This window comes from Brachyhypopomus gauderio, chromosome 4 (genome assembly GCF_052324685.1).
Source record: "Brachyhypopomus gauderio isolate BG-103 chromosome 4, BGAUD_0.2, whole genome shotgun sequence".
Lineage (NCBI taxonomy): Eukaryota > Metazoa > Chordata > Actinopteri > Gymnotiformes > Hypopomidae > Brachyhypopomus > Brachyhypopomus gauderio.
In genome coordinates this window covers 9,751,349-9,766,711 of record NC_135214.1, presented here as the reverse complement: position 1 = coordinate 9,766,711, position 15,363 = coordinate 9,751,349, and the positions used below count along the sequence as shown (strand labels likewise).

The 15,363-nt window shown below is 40.4% G+C and overlaps 1 protein-coding gene across 2 annotated transcripts in view; it reads right to left on the bottom strand.

The window, feature by feature from the left end:
- rubcnl (rubicon like autophagy enhancer) overlaps window positions 1–15,363 on the bottom strand; it is a 29,106-nt gene that overhangs the window by 3,370 nt on the left and 10,373 nt on the right. Inside the window, exons 4-10 of one of the 2 annotated variants that reach the window (XM_077002055.1) lie at window positions 15,156–15,321; window positions 14,485–14,539; window positions 14,279–14,405; window positions 11,048–11,196; window positions 5,477–5,541; window positions 5,101–5,339; window positions 58–119 (exon numbers count right to left, since the gene is read on the bottom strand). In XM_077002055.1, coding sequence (XP_076858170.1) covers window positions 58–119; window positions 5,101–5,339; window positions 5,477–5,541; window positions 11,048–11,196; window positions 14,279–14,405; window positions 14,485–14,539; window positions 15,156–15,321 — 863 coding nt within the window. Of the gene's footprint in view, window positions 1–57; window positions 120–5,100; window positions 5,340–5,476; window positions 5,542–11,047; window positions 11,197–14,278; window positions 14,406–14,484; window positions 14,540–15,155; window positions 15,322–15,363 lie in introns of those variants that run through there. The other variant, XR_013130367.1, reaches the window with a different exon arrangement.

The window sequence follows — 15,363 nt, the reverse complement described above, 5'->3', positions numbered from 1 at the left end:
TCATTTTTTCGTGTTTTCATTAACTATTATAACCTTGGTGGGAAGAGGGCTCCTTACCCATCAGATAGTCTGCATGCTCTCAACAGCTTCTTAATGGATATCATCTGTTCTTGTAGCTCCTGATAAGAGATACATGCATATAGCATGAGAGTGAGGCTATCAGCTGTCTCAACATCAACCTCTATTACCTATCATTCTTCCTGCTGTTTTGGCAATTGTAAATTCTTCATTGTCTACAGGATGTATTCCTTACTATTTTCTGGGTTCATATACCTTTTCCAAGGTCAAATTCAAGCAGTTTTCAAGCTCTTTCAATGCTCAAAATGATTAATTCACTTTTTTATTACAATAAAAGAGATTGTGAATTGAATCACGGATATTTCTGGCAATTTAAAATCCTGCCTGGATGATTTTTTTATGTCCCAAAAAGAGCACATGTTCGGTGACTGATTTGAATGTAATGTTTGAATGTAATTTCCGATTAATTTTACAGCAGACGCTTTTTTAAAACAATTATACATCATGGTTAGCTATAGACATTTTAAAAACATTTACCACTCAAAGCCAACGAAACATTGAATGTTTGTGTCTTCCTTTTGAATGCAGTGTTGTCCTTCCTATAGGTAGCTAGTCTTGTTTGAATTCCAAGAATTCTATATGCAATACATTTTTGAATTTAGTATTTGGACATTAGCATTTAAGCTACATTAGTTAACACTCTGTAGCTTCAGATTCACAATGAAGTTTTTTTAATTTAATTAATGAATGAAAAAATAAATGAATGATTTTTAATTCCACAATCACTGTTGACACAAACATTTATTTGGCTTTGGGTAATAAACATTATTATACTATATTGCCAAAAGTATTCGCTCACCCATCCAAATGATCGGAATCAGGTGTTCCAATCTCTTCCATGACCACAGCTATATAAAATTAAGCACCAAGGCATGCAAAAAATGTTTTTATAAACATTTTTGAAAGAATGGGACACTCCCAGGAGCTCATAGTGTGAAGAGGTCACCAACTTTCTGCAGAATCAATCACGACAGACATCCCAACTTCATGTGGCCTTCAGATTAGCACAAGAACAGTGCACAGAGAACTTCATGGAATGGTTTTCCATGGTCGAGAAGCTACATCCAAGCTATACATCACCAAGTGCAATGCAAAGCGTCGACTGCAATGGTTTAAAGCAGGGGTGCCCACAAGTTTTCAGCTTGCGAGCTACTTATAAGATGACCAAGTCGGAAAGATCTACCTATTTATTTTTTAGCGGCGTGTGTCGATCATTGACGGGGGCGGTTGCGTGTGGCAAACCCTAGATATCAGATTGGCTACTATGTATGTCAGTGCAGATGGACAATAGCCTGTCATTCATCCACGATCGACCAGTCAATTGCAATCGACGTAATGGGCACCCCTGGTTTAAAGCATGTCACTCAAGAGCCACTGGACTCTAGAGCAGTGGACACGCATTCTCTGGAGTTCTCTGGGCTTGGCCTCACTTCTCTTCAGGCTTTCATGAGAGGCGGTCACTCTATGTGTTGCTCCTGCACTCCACGGTTTTCGCTTAGCTTCTCTGTCTCGTCTCAGAACCCTGACACTGCTCTTCGAATTAAAAAAATGGAATTGATTAAGTGGTCTCTCAACAAAACTGATACTATTTTTTCCACGAGGAGTCATGGGGCAGGAGGACCCACATGTCTGGACGGAATGTTGTCAGCTGGATATGTGTTTGACTCATGGGAGACGTGGCGTGGTTTGGAGCTGGCCCCTTCCTCTTCTAACATGACTGTGCACCAGTCCACAAAGCAATGTCTGTAAAGACATGGATGGCAGAGTCTGTTGTGAATGAACTTGACTGGCCTCAACCTGATAGAACACCTTTGGGATGAATTAGAGCGGAGACTGAGAGCCAGGCCTTCTTGTCCAACATCAGTATGTGATCTCACAAATGCGCTTTTGGAAGAATGGTCAAAAACCTTGTGGACAGCCTTCCCAGAAAAGCTGAAGCTGTTCTAGCTGCAAAGGGTGGACCAATGTCATATTGAACCCAATGGATTAGGAATGGGATGTCACTTAAGCTCATATGTAATTTAAGGAAGGTGAGCAAATACTTTTGGCAATATAATGTATCTGTGGCACTTTGGCTAAGCATGAAGTCTAATTGTTTTAACAAAAATCCCAGTGGGCTGGGATAACCAACATGTCTCACACAAGTGTAAAATTGGCAGCTATAATCGTGCCGTATTGGAAATTGCGTTCAATTATATGCATGCGTAGTCCAAATCCAGGTTTCTGGTTCAAATCAGGTAGTGACAATTGGACCTTTGTCCAACACAGACAAACACAGACACTAAACACTGCAGTATCACAAAGTCTCATAATGGAAAGACGAGGTTGTGTACAGGGTGAACAGCCAAGAAGAGGGGTAAGACTGTGTGCTGTAAGGCTGAAGGCACAAAACAGAAGAAGAGGTTTGTCCCAGGTGAAATAAGGGTAATAGTGGACCATGTTTTACATTTACAGTTTTTCCCAGTCGGTTTGGTTCATTTCTCACATCATGCTTTACATTGGCATCACAACTAGTGCATTTCTCAAAACAGTTAGTGCAAACAGCAAAACTCAATGAAATACCTGCAAATGCAGATACTTCACTCAAAATTCTTTGTTTTTGCCCCAAAATCAAATATTTAGGTCAGTCGTCAGTGCCATCAGAATATCTAGTCTGTGTGCCATTGCCTATGGACAAGGCAGTCAAAATACTTAGTCATGTTGTCAGTGCAACTATAAGTCACAGTCATTGTAGAATGTATATTCTGATGGAAACTAGCTAAGCTTTTGATTTCAAGAACACTGCACATTCTATGGTATATCAAATACATGGTACACACATACACACTTACACGGAACACAGTTACACATGACTGTATGTGGGAGACTGATAGCAAGAAATTGGACTGGAATCAAATTTGTACAGCAATATTGTTTGACGGTATTGTTCGCGCTGCAATTTGTTGACAAAAACACTGACTGAAATTCAGAAAAGACAGACAACTGACTGGAAAAACTGCAAAATTAGAAACTTATTCTACACATTCAAAACAACCTGAGCACATACAGCCTCCTCTTGCTGTGTGAAAATTGAACCTCTGCTACCACTATGAGCTAGTCTTTATATCCTATATGGTATAAGAATGCAAAAATGCAAAAAAAGAATAACATGTCAGAATGTATGTCAATGTGCAGTATTACAGCAGAGAGCACATTTCTGAATTACATACATGTTTTCATTATGAAATGTTTGAACGATTGAAGACACAGTTGATCTTCCAATATTCGGCTGCACCCAGAAACCAGCTTCAGCCATTGTGAGACCATTACTTACATGTAAAACATGGTCCACAATTGTTGCCCTTACTGTATTTCACTGTTTTGTCCCCTCAGCCTTACACCACACAGTCTTACCCATCTACACCATATAGTCTTACTCCTCTACACCACACAGTCTTACCCCTCTACACCACACACTACTTCTCCTATTGACTGTTCACCCTATACATGGCCATGTCTTTCCATTATGAGACTTTGTGATACTGCCGTGTTTAGCGTCTATAAATGTTTGCCAATTACAGTAAAGGTTCATGAGACGCACCTCTGACCTGTGGTTGAGACCATTGGTTAATCTAAGCCTTCACCAATTCCCTTTCTTACTGTAACTGAATGTTCACTTGCAAACAATTTAATCAAATTAGGATAAATTACCAAAATGTAACAAAAAAATTAACTAAATAAATGTAAAATGATGCCGTAGAGATTATGACATGTTCAGCACTTTTGCATACCTAGGCGATGACCTAAAGACTAAATGTTTGGGAGAGTAAGACAATTCAACAGCCAATCCATACAACACATTTTGATAACCATGACATAAGCAACACATAATGTAAAAAACAACAGACAACTGCCCATGTCCATTTGCAATATGTACAAAAACATTTGGAAAATGTTAAATACAAGGAGAAATTCAATTATGATGTGCACAAGTGACAAGGAGATGTGGAGACTGAATGAACTGTTTTGAGACTTTCAATTCTGATCTGAAAAATGAACCGAATCGACTGAGAAAAACTTTAAATCATGATTTCACAATGGCTGAAGCTAGTCACTGGGTGCAGCCAAGTATTGGAAGAACAACTGTTCAAACAACTTCAATTGTTCAAACATTTCATATAGAAAACATGTATGTAATTCAGAAATGTGCTCTCTGCCGTAATGCTGCACACTGGCATAAATTGTGAAATGTTATTCAATTTTATGTTTTGCTTTTTTGCATTCTTATATCAAGACTAGCTTATAGGGGTTGCAAGTCCCATTTTCACACCTCAACAAGAGGAGGCTGTATGTGCTCAGGTTGTTTCAACAGTTAGTTGTCTTTTCTGAATTTCAATCAGACTTGTTTTTGTCAACAAATTACATTGCGAACAATACAGTCAAACAATACTGCTGTACAAATTAGATTCCAGTCCAATTTCTTGCTATCAGTCACCCACATACAGTCATGTGTAACGTTGTGTTCTGTTTAAGTTTGTGTTTTGTGTGTAACATGCATTGTTTAATTTGATATACAGCAGCATTCTTTAAATCAAAAGCTTAGCTAATTTCCATCAGAATATAATTTACAGTCTGCACTGACAACATGACTAAGTATTTTGACTGCCTTGTTCAAAGGTAATGGCACACAGACTAGATATTCTGATGGCACTGATGAATTGATTGACCAAAATATTTGCTTTTGAGGCAAAGACAAATTATTCTGAGTGAAGTATGTGCTTTTGCATGTATTTCATTGAGTTTTGCTGTTGGCACTAACAGTTTTGAGAAATGCACTTATTGTGATGCTAATGTAAACCATGATGTGACAAAATGTACCAAATTGACTGAGAAAAACTGAAAAAAAAAGATTATATAAGGGACTTTGTGACTAATGTCTGTGAAAATTACTATTTAAATAAATTTTACTTAAGTACTTTTAAGTCTGAGCTATTCCCTGCCAACCCTGAACATACTAGCATAGAACCACATGGGAAAACATACCCTGAATTTTTGCAGCTCCTTGGCCTGACCGTACAATTCTTTGGCCATGCTGGTGAGCTTGAACAGCGGCTGCTCCCATATAGTGTCCAATAATTGCTTAGAGAAGATGCACACTGGGTAGCGGCTGAAGTCCCAGCGACTCAGAACCCGCCCCGGAATCATTGACTCCCCACCACCATGACAACTGTTGCAAAAGTACCTGCCTAGGTAGTCGCAGTAACGTAATCTCTTGATGTAGCCTGCAAGCGTCAGAATGAGAGACAGTGGATGAGACACAAGAGCAAATAATTCCTTTTTTAATAAAAAATGAGCCAAGTCGTCATAATGATAATTTTTTGAGCACATGAGGTGAAGTTAAAAACCATCAAGGACTTACGTCGTTCAATTTCTGTCCCACAGCCAGCACAAAGGTAGTGCTGAGAGGCAATTACATCACTGCGCCTGTAAAAATATTAATGACTTGAATACTTTGCATTCACAGTGACCCACCCTGATTGGTGCATCATAGTTGATGAGTAATGTCAAAATGAAGCTTTGAGTATTTTTTTATCACTACATTAAAATGTGGTCCACAAATTGAAGCTTCTTTCAAAGTGTATGTAAGTGACATCCCTTGGTAACCGCCATGGGTATTGGTGTACTTTTGTTCTGTTGAATACGAACAATTAAAAACTCAAAACTGCTTACATGGATGGATTTTATTATCACTTTTTAAATTTATCAATTTTAACTCATCACAATGGACAGTAGACTCATTTGTTAAAACAGAAAGACTATTTAAAAAAAAAAGGCTCTGGCAGATGGTCGCTACCGCTGGCGCCATGACCAGGTACTCAAGGCAGTCGCTGAGAATGTAGCCTCAGCCATTAGCACCAGGGAAAAACATGATCCCAAGACAGCATTATCTTTTGTCAAAGATGGAGAACAACTCAAAACACAACAGAAGCAACAGAAGAAAACTGGCCTACTCCACACAGCACCTGATTGGCAGCTGCAAGTCGACCTGGAGAAGCAGCTGAAGTTCCCTCAGCACATCGCAACAACAAACCTCCGCCCAGATATGATCATGACCTCTCAGTGTTCAAAACAGCTGATCATACTGGAGTTAACAGTGCCCTGGGAAGAACATATTGAGGAGGCCAACGAGAGGAAGAGGGCTAAGTATCAGGAACTGGTAGAGGAGTGCAGGGAGGGAGGCTGGAAGACCTTCTACAAGCCCATAGAGGTAGGCTGCAGGGGATTTGCCGGAAGGTCTCTGTGCAAGGTCTTGAGTCGCTTGGGCATCATAGGAGCAGCAAAGAAGAGGGCCATCAAATCCGCAAGCGAAGCCGCTGAGAAGGCCACCCGGTGGCTTTGGATGAAAAGGGGGCTGCTACTGGGATGCAAGTCGGGGCCTGAGATTAAAGGTATGTCTGAGATTAAAGATATGTCTGGCCACACCACACAACTGGTCGGCACAGGACTTGAGAAGCCCTGAGCTGATTCCATCTAGGCCAACAGCCTTCCTGATCTTGATCTTCCTGAGCTCACCTCTCACCTGGGATGTGGTAAATGCCAGACTGAAGTGGGGGGGGGGGGGGGGGGGGGGGGGGCTGACTGCTGGATTGTGTGCCAGCAGGAGAGCCGTTTGGTGAGGGGGCTGGCTGCTGGAGTGTGTGTCAGCAGGAGAGCCATTTGGTGGAGGCTGTGAGTTGAAAGGGAGGGGGTTGGGTATAAAAGAGGGTGTAGGGCAGTATGCTGATGGTGCCAGACAGGGAGATCCCAGCAGTGGTGTCTGTGAAGTGGAGGGGCAGGTGACTGATCAAACCTATTAAAGAACAGGTTGAGTTCATTCACCCACTTCTGGTCCCCTCCAGCCTGGGAGTCAGGCTTCTTGTGGCCAGAAATAGTTTTAAGGCTATTCCAGACTCCTCTGACATTATTCTCTTGCAGCTGGACCTCCATCTTCCTCCTGTAGCTGGCCTTCCCCTCTCTGATCTTTCTCCTCAGTTCCCTTTGCACACCCTTCATCTTCTCTTTGTCACCTGATCTAAAAGCTCTCTTTTTCTCCTTCAGGAGAACCTTTATATCAGGGTTAATCCAGGGTTTGTTGTTGGAGAAACACAGAACAGTCTTGGTGGGTACATTGTTCTCCACACAGAAGTTCACATAGTCTGTTATGCAGTGTGAGACCATCAATATCCTCCCCATGTGGATCACACAGTTCCTCCCACAGTCCATTTCTTCACTATGCGGGTGACGGCTGGTTCTCTGTGTACAAGAGGTTTGTACACAGGGAGAAGATGAACCAGGTTATGATCAGATCTTCCCAGGGGAGGGAGGGGTGATGAGTTATATGCTCTTTTTGTGTTGGCATAAAACAGATCCAGTATCTTATTGTCTCTGGTTTTGCAGGTAATGCACTGGGTGAATGTAGACAGGGTCGATGATGGAGAACAGTTGTTCAAATCTCCAGAAATCAGGAGGGCTTGGGGGTGCTGGGTCTGAATCCTGCTCACAGCTGAGTGCAGAACATCACAGTCAGTGTTGGTGTTAGCAGACGGGTGAACATACGCAGCTATCGCGATAGCGTGTGAGAACTCCCGCGGTAGATAGTAGGGTCTCATGCTAACTGCTAACAGTTCAATGTCCTTACAACAGATCTGCTCCTTAACACTGAGGTGCCCCGCGTTACACCATCTACTATTCACAAACACTGCCAGTCCTCCTCCTTTCTTCTTACCACTCTTCTCTGTCCTATCTGCCCGGATGAGGTGAAAGCCTTCCAGAGAGACGAGAGAGTCCGGAGTTAGCGCCGTTAGCCACGTCTCCGTAAACACCATGACGCTACATTCGCAGAATTCCCTCTCGTGTCAGGTCAGTGCCGTTAACTCGTCCATCTTATTAGAGAGAGATCGTACGTTGCCCATGGTAACGGAAGGGAGAACTGGTTTGTATCGTCTCCTTCTCGCCTGGCGCAGAGCCCCCGCACGATTCCCCCAGCATCTTCTCCTCAGCTCGCGGGGATCTCAGCTCATTCCCCTGGGGCGCCCGCTGAGTCACGTAGCACCAGAAGCTGCTCCCGAGTGTAAACAATGGGCTCCTGCATGCTGTGCACTGGATCCCCGGTCGCGTGTATAATACGCGAGAAATAACAAAGAAATAAAAGTGCAAACTTCACTAATTTATTGCCACGGTGTGCGGACAAAGTAAAAAAGTGCGTAAACTGCTATTTAAAAGGAGCGAAAAGTAAGAGAAAAACGCTCACAATCACTGTTGCCAACTCCCCAGTAAGGAAAGTCGCTATTGGTTGTCCTAAAAGTTGCTAGAAGTCACTAAATGACGTCATCACCTAATTTGCATAATACATGTTTTTGAAGCTTTAAAGGAATAACGTTGGGAGAGAAGAAAATGAGTAAAAATCACCTAAATATGTTAGAACTACAAATGAACATCTGTTGTCTTTGAAATAGGCAGTCACTTCTCAAAAAAACTACATGACTTTAATGCTTTGTATAAATAATTTTTACGTAAATTACATAAATAGTTTTTTTGCTGTGTTGTTAAATGTTAGTATATGAGTAGCCGTTAGCAGGAACTAGTTGGCATAGAAATCAACCTTACAATATAGGCAGTATGCCTGTGTATTATCTCCAATACATTGCTTCAGCCAGCCTTTAAATTCAGGATTTGATTCCCACTCCTTCCTGTATTTTTGAGAATAGAGTTTAGAGTGAGACATGATGAGCAAGTTAGCTAGATGTTAAGCTTTCACAGAGACACACATACTGTGGAGTTAGCTAAATGTTTAAGCTAGATGTTTAGCTTTCACAGAGATGCACTGTGGACGAGTCGAGTGACCGGCTACGTGGTGAATGAGGTGAAGAATGACTGAGACTGTGTGAGTTAAATGCAGTGATTTCTTTTCGTGTCTTACTGAAGACTAAAGCATTTATATTTACATCCCCCGTCGGCGGCAGCTTTGAGCATGCGCAGTTTATTTTCAGTGTGGATGTGGAGCGGTGAGGGTCTGCTCTGAGTGTGAGACTGCACTGAGTGTTGTGGGGCTCATGGCCCAGAGGACAGCAACTAAAGAGCGTGTTTGTTCAGAGTCTCCAAGTCTCCAATAACACCACAAAAAGTTGCTAGATTTGTCGCTAGTCGCTTTTTACTACAAAAAGTCGCTAGAGGGTCTGAAAAGTCGCTAAGTTGGCAACACTGCTCACAATGAGCGAGAGCTGTTGTAACAGGCAGCCACTCGAGTGGCGCCAAATGAAATGTGAAGATGTTTGTTTATATGGCGTTAACTTTTGCAACAGTCTATTTAGCTAGCATGTTATCATCTTGGCTGTCAAATTTATGTTTAGATTTTCAGTTCTATGAATACAGATTATATGCCAGCACTGTTAATATGTTTAAGCTCTCATTATGTAGATTAGTTTCAGTTTCACAAATTGGTACTTGGATTTACAAGTAAAACATTAAAGACTAAATACCTTTGGTTCCTACCTTTTTCAAGTCTACCTATGTAGCGAATGCAGTAATATAAGCATTTTGTTTGTGTGAATTTATTCATTTTCTTTTAATATCCATTTCATATTTCATTCATATTTGTATATTTATTGATTATTATGTGTATACTTTGGAGAATTGTGTAATTAATAACATCACTTGACCATGTCAACAGTGAGGTCATCAGTTGGTCACGTGATGCACTTGGGTAAAGGGATGTGAGTTTTGTTAATAGTTATTCGGTGTGCAAGCGGCGTATAAAGGACAAAGAACTGTAAAGTATGAAGAAATGGACTTCTACCAATGCCTAACCTTCTGGTTGGAGGTGCACACGGTATGATAATTTGAGTGCAATATTCTTGTGTCTGCATGTGTGTGTAAATTAGGTTGGACAACATTTTATGTAATAATTTAAACAGTTAAATAATCCATAGACCGGAACATGATGGGTTCGTTGACGTATGTTGTATTTCATTTCAGTGTTCACGGTGGTCTTGGAAGTTGTGAGACAAAAAATGTCTGTAATAAAACTAAACCATCAGTCGGAGCGCTGCACCTTTATCAATTAGTGAAGAAAAGGTTGGGATTAGCTATAACCTATGTTAGCTGTCTGTCGAGTTGGCATGTCACGTACAACTGGGGCAGAACAAGTATGTTTTGAATAGTTAATTTAACATCAAATACATGGGTGTGCAATGTAGAATTTTTATTTTTTATTTTTTTGGCCCACCTCCACCCCCCCATCTTTGGAGGACAACTTTGTTTTTATGTACAGATTTAAATGACAATTATAACAATTCTGTATAATATATAGTATAGTGATAACAATATATAGTGATAACAATATGCAAAGTGATAATTATTGGGGTTAGGTGGACCAAGAAAAGAGGGGGAGAGAAAAGGGAAAAGACAAAGAGGCAGGAAAAGAAAGAAGAAGAAAAAGAAAAGAAGAAAAAAAAATGTAGAATGTGCAATGTAGAATTGAGAGTGTGCAAAATAATCATATTTAAATATAGCATTCAGCCTCATGCTTTATTGTTCATGCTTTATTATTAATCATTATTGTTTAGTGCTGAAGACAGGTATTCACTCAAGGCCTGTCACGGTACGGCGGCCCCCTACTGGTCGCCCGCGTCTACAGCAGCAGCTTGTCCTGTGGGTGTGGTGTTGTGTTCGTCCCTCAGGTGGGCGGAGCCTGCGATCCGTCTCACCTGAGGGTCATTTGTTCGTCTATATATGTCTTGTCTTTGTACCAGTTGACCGCTGGTTATTATATCCTTAATTCGGATCAGTTCACGGGTTTTGGTTTGCGCACTTTTCATATTAAACCATCCTATTTCCCTGAGACTTGGCGTGATCGCTTCCTTTTAGTTCACACACCCCGCCCGTCACAAGGCCTCAATGTCTTTTATAGCAGTCTGAGTGTCTTAATGAGCCTGGGGACTTTCATGCTTACCTTTGTGTTGGCTGCACAGTGAATATTATTTGGAATCGAGGTGGAGCCCAGTTTAGTGCTCCTCTCATTCTGCTGCGCTGTCGTATCTCTTCAGTCAGACTTATTTCATCTTCCATTACCACCGAAATGGTGTCAATGGGAAATTGTTGCTAAAATAAAGTTAATAGTCTTCATTGATACAATGCAAAAAAGTAAGTGATTTCATTATGGGTAAGCTAAATCATACAATACATCTCAATTTAATAAAACAGACAAAACAAAGGGACACTGTAGGTTAACAGCTATGTTATACAGTATCTCATTCGGTTGAACAGGACTCAATTAGTAAAGCTCTTTAAATGTATTTAGACAGATACTAGGTTGTGTTAAATGGGATCTGCGCCTATATACAGCATAGGAAAAATATACATGAAAGAATGCAGAGTACAAATCAGCTTGTTTTCATTCTGTATCATGTTAGCGTACTCGTGATAAAATCATGGAAATCACTTACTTTACAGTACACTTGGTAGTCACCCTGTATTATCACCATGGTAGCTTTCGACACAATTGATCATAGGATCTTGCTAGAAAGGTTAGAACGCTGGGTTGGAGTCTCAGGCACAGCCTTTTCATGGTTTCAGTCTTACTTAACAAATCGCTATCAGTTTGTAGAGCTCAATAATATTTCATCCAAACGTACAATGGTTAAATATGGGGTCCCGCAAGGCTCCATCTTAGGACCACTATTATTTACATTATATATGCTACCATTGGGCACAGTTATAAACAAACATGGTGTCAATTTTCACTGCTATGCGGATGACACTCAACTTTACATATCAGCCAAACCCGATGACAAACTCAGTTTAGGAAAAATTGAGGCCTGTGTAAGAGATATTAAATGCTGGATGTCTCTAAACTTACTCCAACTAAATTCTTAAGTTCTCCTTGTGGGCCCTAAGGCCGCAAGACAGAAAATTCCAAATTTAATGCTTAATCTTGCAGACTATCCCATTACACCTGGTACAGTAGCCAAAAACCTAGGCGTCATACTCGACTCCGACCTATCATTTGATAAATATATAGATAATACTGCTAGGATAGCTTTTCTACATCTCCGCAACATTGCCAAATTAAGAAATGCATTATCACAGGATGATGCAGAAAAATTGGTGCACGCCTTTGTTAGCTCTAGACTAGACTACTGCAATTCACTACTGTCAGGATGTTCAAATAGGAATCTAAATAAACTTCAAATAGTTCAAAATGCCGCAGCTAGAGTTCTGACCAGAACTAGAAAATTTCAGCATATTAGACCAGTCCTATCAGCCCTGCATTGGCTCCCAGTTAAATTTCGTATTGATTTTAAAATTCTATTATTAGCATATAAAGCACTACACGGGCTTGCTCCTGAATACCTCCAGGAACTTATTTCCTACTATGAACCCCCACGTCAACTAAGATCACAGGGTGCTATGTTGTATAATGTTGTATAAGCCGCACCGGGCTATAAGTCACATATATCTACCTAACCTTCTGATTGGAGGTGCACACGGTATGATAATTTGTCCCCCCCACTTTTTCAAAAGTCCCCCCAGTTTTTACGGTTAAAACCAAATATTTAAATAGCGAAGATCCATGTCCCCCCCACTTTTTATTACAAAATTACGTCCATGATTTCACTTATTTGGAAAATCACATAGATGTGGAAACACTGCAGTGTCGAAGTGCCATCACTTTGCGGGTAACATAATTGTGGGAAATGTAGTTTTTGGTCACTGCACGTATTTGACTTCTTTTTTTTTTTTGTACAATTGTAAAAGCTCTTGCAGGCCACGTAAAATAACGCGGCGGGACACATTTGGCTTGCAGGCCTTGAGTGATCTCTTAATGTCTACTGATAAAGGACATGTATCTTTTCTTATACTGTTAGACCTTATTGCTGCTTTTGACACCATTGATCACAACATTCTACTGGATAGACTGGAGACAATCATTGGCATAAGAGGTCAAGGGCTCTCCTGGTTCAAATCCTACCTGACAGATCGTTACTAATTTGTACTTGTAAATAATGAATGCTCAGAATGCACAAAGGTAAAATATGGTGTCCCACAAGGATCTGTATTGGGCCCCATATTACTCTCCTTATATATGCTACCGCTAGGTAAATCATTCATAGTATTAGCTTCCATTGCTCTGCAGTCGTTACTCAGTTGTGTATATCCTCTAATTCGGATGATGTCAGTAGTACTCCCAAAATTGAGAACTCCGTCCAGAAAATAAATGTCATGCAGCATGACCAAGAGGACCACAATACCCAGACCCCCTTGCGAAATCTACCTCGTACCTCCACCCCTCATTATTAGACACACACCTGTTTCCACTTTATGTACAATCTTTTACCATACCATTGTATCATTGTGAAGTATTGCAGAATCACTGGTGTGGTAAGCATACAGAGCGTTTCTCTCTGTAATTCTGTTTCATGGTTCAACCTGGTTTCTGTTTCACTATTCTCTTCAGGATTTGCCTCTTGGTACTTTTACTGGTTCATTACAAGTTTTGCACGCTGACCTGTATTAACCTTGACTCTGATTGTGGATTACGTTTTGGATTTGGTTGCCAAGGATTTTTCATTAAAAGTCTGTTTTTTCCCATCTGCACATGTCTGTGTAGTACTCTGTTCCAGCCCTTACAATAATAAAACTGAATGTCATCTAATTTTCCTATTATAAATTTCGATAAGACTCTGGTGTTGCTTAATTTAAATAAATTAAATAAATTTAACTTGACCTGATTGTGAGTAGACATCACAAACATACTGATACAGGGCAAAGGATATGCCCATGGAGAAAAATTAGCAACAATTACACCAATTTAGCACATGCTACTGCAGGTTCAACGTAACCTTTAGCATTTAGTCCTAGATACAGTCAAATTTGCCCTGCTCATTAGTTTTGTGAAGTAAGATGGTGATTGCAATACTATAGGGCTGATTTGGATTTGACTGGTATATTACAACATCCATAGATGAGTGAATTACATGATTTAAACTGGTTAATTTACTTACCCTAACTATACTTAAATTATGCACTACTTAAATTATGCTTACATTGCTTAATTTACTTTTATCCTGCTTAACTGACCTTTTCACTTTTTCCACTGACATTTATACTACTTAAATGCAGTGCATGTTTTGAGTACCAGTACAATTGTTCTTTGTGTGTGTATGCTTGTTGCTACTCTTACTTTCTCCAGGGATTCGTATTGGTTGCAGCAGCTGAAAAGCCATTCTGAAGGGGGCAGCGTCTTCTTGAACTCAGAGAGCAGCTGACAAGCAAGGTCTTCAGCAGAGCAGCTAGGGACCTTCTGGGAGCTGAAGAGACATGCATATGCATTCACTAGCACCTACAACCCAAAGTATTGCTTTTCACTCAGCAGAATGTTTCATGTACCTGTGAAATGCAGTCTGGGAATTTCTGTTGGAGGAGAATCTGTGACCACTGTTATCTGAAATTGACACAAGACTGAAAATTTGAAACTACCAGACAGGAAAAGAAAAAAAACCCCATTAAATTCACAATTCACATTCTAGGAGATACATATATATTTATTACTGAATTGTATATTATAGTATATTAAAACATACAGTGGTGAGAAAAACTGTTTGCTCCCTTCCCGATTTCCTATTCCTATCCTGCAGGACTAGTCAAAGTCCTGTCCATAATCCTATTGAAATGCAGTGGCATTACCTTAAAAAAGCTATTCATGCTAGAAAACCCTCCAATGTGGCTGAATTACAACAATTGTGCAAAGATGAGTTGGCCAAAATTCCTCTACAGCGCTGTAAAAGACTCATGGCAAGTTATCGCAAACGCATGGTTGCTGTTGTTGCTGCAAAGGGTGGCCTAACCAGGTATTAGGTTTAGGGGGCAATCACTTTTTCACACAAGGCCATATAGGTCTGGTTTCTCTCTTAATATTTAACACTTTCATTTAAAAACTTGTTACGTGTAGCTTCTCCCTCTGTCGTGTAACAAACATGCAAAAAATAGGAAATCAGGACGGGGGCAAGCACTCTTTCACACTTTTATCCCAATTTACATAAACACTTGTAATGTTTTACCATCATAACCACTGTCGAGGGAAGAGACGGAATGGGTCTTGGAGCCCAAGTAAGTGTTTTTGTCCATTGGAAGGTCTGTGGTGTTTAACTGTTGCTGATCTGCAGCCCATTTTAATGCCTCTACAACTTCCAGCACCATGTCCACTACTACAAAGTGAGCATTCTCCTACATATACAGACACAAATTATATATATATATATATATATA